General features: G+C 46.2%; 1 protein-coding gene across 3 annotated transcripts in view; it reads right to left on the minus strand.

Moving 5' to 3' along the window:
- Window positions 1–12,350, minus strand: part of IL34 (interleukin 34) — a 49,035-nt gene that overhangs the window by 21,562 nt on the left and 15,123 nt on the right. For 2 of the 3 annotated variants that reach the window (XM_073605653.1, XM_073605655.1), the window contains exon 2: window positions 803–908. In XM_073605653.1, the coding sequence (XP_073461754.1) occupies window positions 803–830 (28 nt within the window). In that variant the 5' untranslated portion in view covers window positions 831–908. Of the gene's footprint in view, window positions 1–802; window positions 909–5,287; window positions 5,451–12,350 lie in introns of all 3 variants that reach the window. The other variant, XM_073605654.1, reaches the window with a different exon arrangement.

Consider the following 12,350-nt stretch of genomic DNA (forward strand, 5'->3'; position numbering starts at 1 on the left):
CCGGGGTGTGCTGGAGGGTCTAGTGATGCTGTCTGCTGGGGGATCCATTGTTGCTGGGGTGGGGTCTATCAAGTTCCATACAAATCACTTAGTAGCAGAAAATAATACTTGGTTCTGTATTCTCTAAAAGGGGCAGGACAGGGAGGTGGGTAGGGGGTGGAACCAAGGGACGGTGCTCAGAGGTGGGTAGGGGGCGAAGACGAAGGATGACTTAGAAGGGAAATGTATATGTAAAGCGCTGCGTAAATTGACGGCGCTATATAAGTACCTGAAATAAATAATAAATAAGGGAGGAGCTCCTGCACCTATTCTCTGAGGAAAAAAAGCCCTGGATAGATAGATAGATAGATAGATAGATAGATAGATAGATAGATAGAGCTTTATTAATAACTAGGGTAGTTACAGCTGTCACCAGAACAGGGGGTCAGGGGAAATCTTCCAATGAGGACACTCCCTCACTTTTGAGAGATTTCCTCTAAATTCCTGTTTTGTGCCTGAGACAAGAAGCAATGGAACAACTCTACAATGGGCTGCAGACAGAAAAAAAAAGAAGACCAAAACTTGACAGGGGTTTTAACACGAATGTATCCAAAACTAAAAAGTTTGTTGCTAGAGAAGCCCATTTCAGTCCATGCAGAACAGATATACGGTATGTATTATATAAGGTGGAAGAGCCACCCATAGCTCCGGTAGGGTGAAGGTAAGTGGGGCCTTGCCAGACACATCTCAGCCCAGGTACTGGCTATGTTCACACTTTAAGACAGATGATGGCTCCTTGCACTTTGGTACATGTTGTACTTACACAGAAGGAAAAGAAGTCGTGCCTCCATGGCGGTACCAGTCTCGTGTCTGTGGGACCACCGGGGAGCCGTTACAAAGGGCCAATTTGTGGAGTTAATTTCTTCTCTCTGAAATAAGTATAAAACATTTTAAAGATGATGTCCCATGCTACGCTGGAACAAATGCAGAGGAAAATTATTGTCAAAGTGAAATACTTTAGAGGTTAAGATCTAAAAATATTTAAAAATGTAAGCTATCAAATCACAGAGGTCCTTCTTCAGGTGTACTAGTACAGTGAGCCCACTCCTAGGATGGTTCATTTGTAATATGTGTTATCTGGACTCATAGGTGTGCGCAGCCTATTGCATTAGGGTGTGCACCCAAAAAGCTCAAACACTCATGCATGTGTGTATGTGTGTGTATGTATGTGTGTATATATATATATATATATATATATATATATATATTCATTCATACATACACACACACACACTCTTCTAAATGTAAACAAACTGTTTAAAATTTATTAAAACATGGACGCTGTCAATCAATGGAGGCAGTAGATGGTGTCAGTAGAGCAGTGGATGGTGTCAGTCAGTAGAGCAGTGGATGGTGTCAGTCAGTAGAGCAGTGGATGGTGTCAGAAGCCAGTGGATGGTGTCAGTAGAGCAGTGGACGGTGTCAGTAGAGCAGTGGATGGTGTCAGTAGGGCAGTGGATGGTGTCAGTAGAGCAGTGGATGGTGTCAGTAGAGCAGTGGATGGTGTCAGTAGAGCAGTGGATGGTGTCAGTAGGGCAGTGGATGTGTGAGTAGGGCGGTGGATGGTGTCAGTAGGGCAGTGGATGTGTGAGTAGGGCGGTGGATGGTGTCAGTCAGTAGAGCAGCGGATGGTGTCAGTCAGTAGAGCAGTGGATGGTGTCAGAACAGTGGATGTGTCAGTAGGGCAGTGGATGGTGTCAGTAGAGCAGTGGATGTGTGAGTAGGGCAGTGGATGGTGTCAGTAGAGCAGTGGACGGTGTCAGTAGAGCAGTGGATGGTGTCAGTAGGGCAGTGGATGGTGTCAGTAGAGCAGTGGATGGTGTCAGTAGAGCAGTGGATGGTGTCAGTAGAGCAGTGGATGGTGTCAGTAGGGCAGTGGATGTGTGAGTAGGGCGGTGGATGGTGTCAGTAGGGCAGTGGATGTGTGAGTAGGGCGGTGGATGGTGTCAGTCAGTAGAGCAGCGGATGGTGTCAGTCAGTAGAGCAGTGGATGGTGTCAGAACAGTGGATGTGTCAGTAGGGCAGTGGATGGTGTCAGTAGAGCAGTGGATGTGTGAGTAGGGCAGTGGATGGTGTCAGTAGAGCAGTGGACGGTGTCAGTGGAGCAGTGGATGGTGTCAGTAGGGCAGTGGATGGTGTCAGTAGAGCAGTGGATGTGTTGAGTAGGGCAGTGGACGGTGTCAGTAGAGCAGTGGATGGTGTCAGTCAGTAGGGCAGTGGATGGTGTCAGTCAGTAGAGCAGTGGATGGTGTCAGTAGAGCAGTGGATGTGTGAGTAGGGCAGTGAATGGTGTCAGTAGAGCAGTGGACGGTGTCAGTAGTGCAGTGGATGGTGTCAGTAGGGCAGTGGATGTGTGAGTAGAGCAGTGGATGGTGTCAGTAGAGCAGTGGATGGTGTCAGTAGAGCAGTGGATGTGTGATTAGGGCAGTGAATGGTGTCAGTAGAGCAGTGGACGGTGTCAGTAGAGCAGTGGATGGTGTCAGTAGGGTAGTGGATGGTGTCAGTAGAGCAGTGGATGTGTGAGTAGAGCAGTGGATGGTGTCAGTAGAGCAGTGGATGGTGTCAGTAGAGCAGTGGACGGTGTCAGTAGGGCAGTGAATGGTGTCAGTAGAGCAGTGGACGGTGTCAGTAGAGCAGTGGATGTGTGAGTAGAGCAGTGGATGGTGTCAGTAGAGCAGTGGATGGTGTCAGTAGAGCAGTGGATGGTGTCAGTAGGGCAGTGGATGGTGTCAGTAGAGCAGTGGATGGTGTCAGTAGAGCAGTGGATGGTGTCAGTAGAGCAGTGGACAGTGTCAGTAGAACAGTGGATGTGTGAGTAGGGCAGTGGATGGTGTCAGTCAGTAGAGCAGTGGATGGTGCCCAGTTGTGTGACATTAGCAAATACATTTTTGCCAATGTCTTCCTGTTTCTCCTCCCGGCCAATCAGGAAGTGGGTCCTGAGACCCGATTGGCCGGGACTCCTAAGACCCGATTGGCTGGGTCTCCTAAGACCCGATTGACCGCGAGTCCCAAGTCCTGATTGGCCGGGAGGAGAAGTGACTGCCAAGACTCGGGAGGAGATGCGGGTAGAAGGTGATGCGGGGGGGGGGGGAAAGCCGCCGAAGCCGCGACCTGGATGGGGCAAGTGCAAGGCTGGAGGGGGGCCTGGTGGGCGACGGGCAAGTGACGGGCAAGCGAAGCGGCGATCGATAGAACGATGGGGGAAAGCGGCGATCGATAGAGCGGGTGGGATCGGCGATCGATTTAGCGCCGGGGTGGGGGGTGGTTGGCTGGCTGGGTGGGGGCCACTGGCTGGATGGGGGCCGCAGGTCGCCCCCCTCCAAGAAAATTGAGCACCAGCCGCCTCTGCATGCAGTACTTTTTATCAGTGAAATGCAATGTGAGGCAATCCACTGCCTAGCAGCGCACGGCCGGCAATTTAATTTTATGAGATGTCTTTTTTGACATCTCATTAAAGTTTGTTAAAAAAAAAAGGAAACTGTGCAATCCGCTGGACTCTGCGATAATTATCGCTGCATTGATCTCAGCCGGATTGCACTGCACACCAGCCACTGAGCTGAGTGAGTAAATGAGCCCTGAGGCTGTAAATCCGAAACCTTGAGTGCACTTTTTATATTATTTATTATTGTTAGATTATATAATAATATTATTATATAGGAAATAGACTGACAGGAAAACTAAAGTGAGAATAAATTGATATATACATGAAGTAAGGCACTGTACACAGATAAAATGTAACCAGGACAATAGCAGACATGGAAAGTGACCCGGTTCAAAGGGTAAGTCATTAGCAGTGTGAAAAGTCCGACCATCTGATTCCATGGAGACCCTCCCAGCAATTAGTTTACTGTGACTCAGATATCACCCAGCTTCTTGTGACAAAGGCTGACCCCAGGATGAGGGCACACGGCTAGGACACCACAACACCCGTCATCAGCACCCGCTCTGTCTGCACCCCCCCTGATGACTCCTCATGTACTCACAACACCTGTCCTCCCTGGAATATCCCAGCTGGGGGAACTTTACAGACCAATGTGTTTATTTCCTGTGAAATTCCCCCAAATCTACCCACCAAATGTTTTCACCAAAAATTGTATATTTTCCAGCTGAATTGAATATTATTCCTCCTCCGCAAACATTATCAGTGGTGCCAAGGTCTGCCTGACGTGTCTTCGTGGTACAGGGAGAGGCGAGCGCGTATCTCCTTCCCCGCCATGAGGCCCAATGCCAAAGATCAATAAGCCTCACTCAACTGCTCAACAAAGCAATAGACTGTATTTATCAAAGTGCCTGAAGGTAGAAAAGTATCAGCTTTGAATAGCAAGTCTTTTGCTAAAAGAGCAGAACTGGTTTGCTTAGCAAAAGGTATGTTAATGGGTCTTAGTAGATAAGGTGAAGCTGTGTTCTTTTTGAATATCCAGTCATGTACAAAGGAAGAAAAAAAAAAGAAGGGCATTGCTTGCATATGATTGGACAACTGAGAACAATTTCACTTTATATACATGCCTACTTGAGTATTGTTCCTGACCCTGTCCATCCCTTTATGACTACAGTGTACCCATCTTCTGATGGCTCCTTCCAGCAGGATAATGCACCATGTCACAAAGCCCAAATCATCTCACCACTGGACAATGAGGTCACTGTACTCCAATGTTCTCCACACTCACCACATCTCATCCAATAGAGCATCTTTGGGATGTGGAGGAATGGGAGATTCACATCATGAATATGCAGCCGACAAATCTGTAGCAACTGCGTGATGCTATCATGTCACTATGGACCAAAATCTCTGAGAAATGTTTTCAACACCTTGTTGAATCTATGCCCCGAAAAATTAAGGCAGTTCTGAAGGCAAAAGGGGGTCCAAAGGTGTACCTAATAAAGTAACTAGTAATTGTATTACATAATTGAACAGCCTCAATAAATGTCTATCTTCTGTCTTCTAATCCTCTGTACTCAGCTGGTGGAGGATCTGATTGGTTGAACTTCTCTTCCATGAGACTCTTTGATATATAGGAAGTCTCAGGTTCATCATGTATTGGAATGTTACCACCATGTAAGGTGTAGTAGGGTCACCGACCCCTCTGACTGTCATGGAAAAATCATTAGAAATGTTCCCGGATCTCCTTTTTATCTGTACCAATTGAAAACAGTTGTACAAGGCCGCACATGCTTTAAAATTCAAATGGATAAAATAAGAAATTCACTATATTACCAAAAGTATTGGGACGCCTGCCTTTACATGCACCTGAACTTTAATGGCATCCCAGTCTTAGTCCGTATAGTTCAATATTGAGTTGGTCCACCCTTTGCAGCTATAACAGCTTCAACTCTTCTGGGGAGGCTTTTCCAACATAGGCTGTGCTCTGTCCTTAGTGAACGAGTCCCCATATGTGTAGACATGGAGAGAGCTGTGATTGGAATAATACGATATATATATATGTATATATAGATGGATAGATAGATAGATATATATACACTATATTGTCAAAAGTATTGGGGCACCTGCCTTTACACACACATGAACTTTAATGACATCCCAGTCTTAGTCCGTAGGGTTCAATATTGAGTTGGCCCACCCTTTGCAGCTATAACAGCTTCAACTCTTCTGGGAAGGTTGTCCACAAGGTTTAGGAGTGTGTCTATGGGAATGTTTGACCATTCTTCCAGAAGAGCATTTGTGAGGTCAGGCACTGATGTTAATGAGAAGGCCTGGTTCTCTGTCTGCACTCTAATTCATCCCAAAGGTGTTCTACTGGGTTGAGGTCAGGACTCTGTGAAGGCTAGTCAAATTCCTCCACCCCAAACTCGCTCATCCATGTCTTTATGGAGCTTGCTTTGTGCACTGGTCCAAATCATTTGGTGGAGGGGGGATTATGATGTGGGGTTGTTTTTTAGGGGTTGGGCTTGGCTCCTTAGTTCCAGTGAAGGGAACTCTTAAAGCGTCAGCATACCAAGACAATTTGGATGGTTTCATGCTCCTAACTTTATGGGAACAGTTTGGGGATGGCCCCTTCCTGTTCCAACATGACTGAGCACCAGTGCACAAAGTAAAGTCTATAAAGACATGGATGAGTGAGTTTGGGGTGAAGGAACTTGACCTCAACCCGATAGAACACCTTTGGGATAAATTTGAGCGGAGACTGCGAGCCAGGCCTTCTTGCCCCTATCAGTGCCTGACCTCACAAATGCTCTTCTGAAAGAATGGTCAAACATTCCCATAGACACACTCCTAAACCTTGTGGATGGCCTCCCCAGAAGAGTTGAAGCTGCTATAGCTATAAAGGGTGGGCCAACTCAATATTGAACCCTTCGGACTAAGACTGCAATACCATTAGTTCACAAGTTCCTGTGCGTGTAAATGCATGTGTCCAGGGTATATATATCAATATTTAATTCACTCAGCACAATGCAATCTACAAAAGACCAGACTGAAAACAATCATACCGGAAGGATTGGATTGTAGTGTGGAGGTCTCATTATAATGATAGAATTGAATAATGGTTTTATACTGGAAGTTTGTGCAGATTCCCATTTCTGTATTCCTTTTACAGTGGGAACCGAATGGTGAAAAGTGATCACGAGGCAGACAAGAAAAACAATACATTGCATTGTTAGTTGAATTTATAAAATGAGGCCTCGCGCCAGCTAGGAACAATATACATAAATTGTGAGCCAAAGGAGCAAGCCTCAAGGGTTAATGTAAGAATGTTTGTTGATTTTCTGTTAAAAAAAAGAATGTTTGTTGATGTCTTATAATTCATAAAAATTAACAAAAAAGGTAACAAAAATAGCATTCAATATACAGAATATATACTGGATATAATGAGCATTGATTTATTTATAGAGATATTTATAAATTCAAAGGGTAGACAGCACCTGCGACTATCATAGTTGATGCACACCACCAGGGCCCTGCCTTCCAGGCTCATTATATATCAAAATTTAAAAGACTGGAGGTTGCAGTATACATAAAATTTATGTAAATGACCATTAGACAAAAAAATATACAGTTTGGCTAGAGTTTTGGGCAAAAAACCCTTCATCAGGCCGAGATAGTATCCGTATTTCCTAGCCTGACGAAGAGTTTGTTGCCCGAAACTAGACAATCTAAAACGTTATCTTCTAATGGACATTAAAATAAACTTTATGTATGCTGCAACCCCCTAGTTTTTCTGCTAGAGATATTTATACATACAGCATACTGTATATTATGTGTCCCTTTTTGTATCAGTGCACCTGACCTCGCTTTTCCATGCCCCTCCATGTGTACTGGGGAATTCACAACAACACCAGTGCCTGCAAAAGTAAAGTTTATGGAGATTGTGTACAGGGAACATACGTAAATCGGTGTGATGAAACCTCCATCAATCATCGGGTGTGGCTGGCGGCTTTAATGGTCTGTCTGCATACTTGTAATATATACATTCCAAATATGCAGACAGACCATTAAACGTTAGACAGCAATTTAGGCATTGCTGCCTATAGCAATATTCCTATAGGCAGCAATGGCTGAGAACATGTGACTCGTATATACACAAGTCACATGTTCTCAGCCATTGCTGCCTATAGGAAGGTCAGATGGATGAGAAGTCTCATTTTATAAGAAACTAGAAAAACTGTCAGTCCAAGAGAAGGGTCAGGATATCAGAAACCATTCCGAAGAAATATTTTATATACAGAAAAATCAACAAGAAGTAGAAGCTATGTGTATAGTTTTGTGGTGAAGCTTGAGATTAAAGAGTACAATAATCAGGAAAAGCGCATGGAAGGTATTACAGTGGGCAGTATGTACAGGAGAGGAGTGTGGAGGGTATGACAGTGGGCAGTATGTACAGGAGAGGAGTGTGGAGGGTATGACATTGGGCAGTATGTACAGGAGAGGAGTGTGGAGGGTATGACTAGGAGCAGTATGTACAGGAGAGGAGTGTGGAAGGTATGACAGGGGGGCAGTATGTACAGGAGAGGAGTGTGAGGGGAATGACAGTGGGCAGTATGTACAGGAGATGAATGTGGAGGGTATGACAGGGGCAGTATGTACAGGAGATGAATGTGGAGGGTATGACAGGGGGCAGTATGTGCAGGAGAGGAGTATGGAGGTTATGACAGTGGGCAGTATGTACAGAAGAGGAGTGTGGAGGGTATGACAGTGGGCAGTATGTATAGGAGAGGAGCGTGGAGGGTATGACAGAGGGTAGTATGTACAGGAGAGGACTGTGGAAGGTATGACAAGGGGCAGTATGTACAGGAGAGGAGTGTGGAAGGTGTGACAGGGGGCAGTATGTATAGAAGAGGAGTGCGGAGGTTATGACAGGGGGCAGTATGTACAGGAGAGGAGTGTGGAGGGTAGGACAGGGGGCAGTATGTACAGGAGAGGAGTGTGAAAGGTATGACAGGGGGCAGTATGTACAGGAGAGGAGTGTGGTGGGTACGACAGGGGGCAGTATGTACAGGAGAGGAGTGTGGAGGGTATGGCAGGGGGGCAGTATGTACAGTAGAGGAGTGTGGAAGGTATAACAAGGGGCAGTATGTACAGGAGAGGAGTGTGGAGGGTATGACAGGGGGCAGTATGTACATTAACAGGAGAGAAGTGTGAAGGGTATGACAGGGGGCAGTATGTAAAGGAGAGGCGTGCGGAGGGTATGACAGGGGGCAGTATGTACAGAAGAGGAACATAGATGGTACGACAGGGGGCAGAGTGTGGAGGGTAAGACAGGGGGGCAGTATGTACATTTGAGGAGTGCGGAGGGTATGACAGGGGGCAGTATGTACAGAAGAGGAGTGCGGAGGGTATGACAGGGGGCAATATGTACAGGAGAGAAATGCGGAGGGTAAAACAGGGGGGCAGTATATAAATTTGAGGAGTGCGGAGGGTATGACAGGGGGCAGTATGTACAGAAGAGGAGTGCGGAGGGTATGACAGGGAGCAGTATGTACAGGAGAGGAGTGTAGAGGGTATGACAGGGGGCAGTATGTACAGGAGAGAAATGCGGAGGGTAAAACAGGGGGGCAGTATATAAATTTGAGGAGTGCGGAGGGTATGACAGGGGGCAGTATGTACAGAAGAGGAGTGCGGAGGGTATGACAGGGAGCAGTATGTACAGGAGAGGAGTGCGGAGGGTATGACAGGGGGCAGTATGTACAGGAGAGAAGTGTGGAGGGTATGACAGTGGGAAGTATGTACAGGAGAGGAGTGTGGAGGGTATGGAAGGGGGCAGTATGTGCAGGAGAGGAGTGTGGAAGGTATGACAGGGGGCAGTATGTACAGGAGAGAAGTGTGGAGGGTATGACAGTGGGAAGTATGTACAGGAGAGGAGTGTGGAGGGTATGGAAGGGGGCAGTATGCGCAGGAGAGGAGTGTGGAAGGTATGACCGGACAGTATGCACAGGAGAGGAGTATGGAGGTTATGACAGTGGGCAGTATGTACAGAAGAGGAGTGTGGAGGGTATGACAGTGGGCAGTATGTATAGGAGAGGAGTGTGGAAGGTATGACAAGGGGCAGTATGTACAGGAGAGGAGTGTGGAAGGTGTGACAGGGGGCAGTATGTATAGAAGAGGAGTGCGGAGGTTATGACAGGAGGCAGTATGTACAGGAGAGGAGTGTGGAGGGTAGGACAGGGGGCAGTATGTACAGGAGAGGAGTGTGGAGGGTATGACAGAGGGCAGTATGTACAGGAGAGGAGTGTGAAGGGTAGGACAGGGGGCAGTATATACAGGAGATGAGTGTGGAGGGTATGACAGGGGACAGTGTGTACAGAAGAAGAGTGTGAAAGGTATAACAAGGGGCAGTATGTACAGGAGAGGAGTGTGGAAGGTATAACAAGGGGCAGCATGTACAGGAGAGAAGTGCGGAGGGTAAGACAGGGGGGCAGTATGTACATTTGAGGAGTGCGGAGGGTATGACAGGGGGGCAGTATATACATTTGAGGAGTGTGGAGGGTAAGACAGGGGGGCAGTATGTACATTTGAGAAGTGCAGAGGGTAAGACAGGGGGGCAGTATGTACAGAAGAGGAGTGCGGAGGGTAAGACAGGGGGCAGTATGTACAGGAGAGAAGTGCGGAGGGTAAAACAGGAGGGCAGTATATACATTTGAGGAGTGCGGAGGGTATGACAGGGGGCAGTATGTACAGGATAGGAGTGCGGAGGGTATGACAGGGGGCAGTATGTACAGGAGAGAAGTGCGGAGGGTATGACAGGGGGCAGTATGTACAGGAGAGAAGTGCGGAGGGTATGACAGGGGGCAGTATGTTTAGGAGAGAAGTGCGGAGGGTATGACAGCGGGCAGTATGTACAGGAGAGAAGTGCGGAGGGTAAGACAGGGGGGCAGTATGTACAGGAGAGGAGTGCGGAGGGTATGACAGGGGGCAGTATGTTCAGGAGAGAAGTGCGGAGGGTATGACACAGGGTTTTAGGCTTTATGGAATGACCAATGCAACATTTCTAATGTTATATAATTTGTTCACCAAGCTGGAGTTCTCTTTAAGATGCATGTTCACGCTGGGATCTGGGCCCGTCCCACATGGAATCAGCACACACAGAGCACACAAGGCTCAGGTTGTGCAATGCTGTGGTTGGGCAGGGTAAGTGATACAGAGTGGGACTTTCCCTTTTCAATGAAAACACGTACGGTAAAAATCTTCACGGATTGTTTAGACTCCCCAAGGAGGGGACTGAACTCACATAGTGGCTTCCTCCCACTTTTGCTCCTCTTTGGATCTCACTGCAGAATGACCATTTAAAAGTAAACAATCGTTAAAATAATATACATTTAATGCAACCCAGAGTCACCCATCCTCATCCAATCTTAGTTCATACTTCCTAGCTGCGATCTGTGACAGCTGCTCTCTGCGTCCTTCCTGCTCCCTGGAGAACAATCTCACTTCTTGACCTGCAGTATCTTTGCTATATGTAGATCAGCCGCTGAGAATAATAAATTAATACATAAGAATCCCCAGGGAAGTCCCTCCATGTGCAATGTATATGGCGGAAACTTTATGTCCACTTAGACTGAAGGACCTTGCAGCGGTCTGAAGTTTGCTGGTGTCACTGGTCACTGGTGTCACTGGCCTGTTCCCATTTTTCCCAGCACAATACAGAGCAGAGATCTATTCCCATCTCGCCCCACCCCACTATCCTTACAGACTCCTAAATCTGGCCATACATGATACAATCTGGTTGCACCTTTACTTTTTTCATCAGCTCTGTACAGTGAGGGCCTCATGAAACAATCCAATATATCCAATCCGGTGGTTGTTGGTGGATCTATTGCAGATTGTACAATCACAATGTAAAGTTTGCAGTCAGCTGTATACTGCAATCAAAGATGATTAAATGTAATACCTAACATCTGCTTAAATTCACATATAAAATACATATAGGGGAGCTGTTTTACCTGCAAACAAATTTTTATTTCTGTAAATCCAGTCCTGAGATTTACACAGCTCTGCCACACAGCACAGGGTAGGAGACCTGATTTTGCACTGCTGTAGTTCAGTAACACTTACAGGTCTTGTCCCTCCCCCAGCCTGTCATTGGACAGTGCAAGGAAAAGCAACAGACTAATGAGCTCATCTCTCTGTCACTCCGCTCTCTCCTCCTATCAGCATGCTCCTTGCACTTCAGCACAACGGCTGCTTGTGCTGCTTATAGTTCCCAAAGTGTGAGCCCTGCAATAATGATTATTGAATATTGATACTAGATATAATTCAGGTACTTATGGTGGTCACACACATCTGGATTTTTTTTTTTATCTGATCTGATCGATGTGCAATTTGATCAAAACGTTTCAATCCAAAATCAATCGAATCGTCAAAACTTCCCTTCCGATCAATTTAGATTACATTTTGATTTGATCAAATTCACTTGATAGGCCAGGGAAGAATCTTATTGATTGATTTCCATTGATCTGCATCACTAAGATACTTTATTCATGAAGACGTTCATATTTCTTTTGGTCAGATTATGAGATCACATGTTGGAAACAGAGATTTGAGCAATAACTAACAATTGTATTTTACGATCATAAGAGTGAAGTCATCTTATATCTGCCCAGAGTTCTGGTTTAATATCTTCTGGCACTATTCAGTCTGGCAAAGAGGGGTTGGAGATATACTGACTTCACTGATCCTATGTCCCCAGGGAGATCTGAGAGCCAGAAAACGTCTAGCGGCGACTTTAATCATTTTATTCTCTATTATTGGAATTTTGGCACTTTGTCTTCTCCCTGCTGTATTCTTCTAATTGGATTTATCCGGAAGCAGCCAACAGATTCTGGGGAAAGGGAATAAGAGACTTTGGCAGAGCCAGTGT

The sequence above is a fragment of the Aquarana catesbeiana genome, linkage group LG11, assembly GCF_042186555.1.
Source record: "Aquarana catesbeiana isolate 2022-GZ linkage group LG11, ASM4218655v1, whole genome shotgun sequence".
NCBI classification, from domain to species: domain Eukaryota; kingdom Metazoa; phylum Chordata; class Amphibia; order Anura; family Ranidae; genus Aquarana; species Aquarana catesbeiana.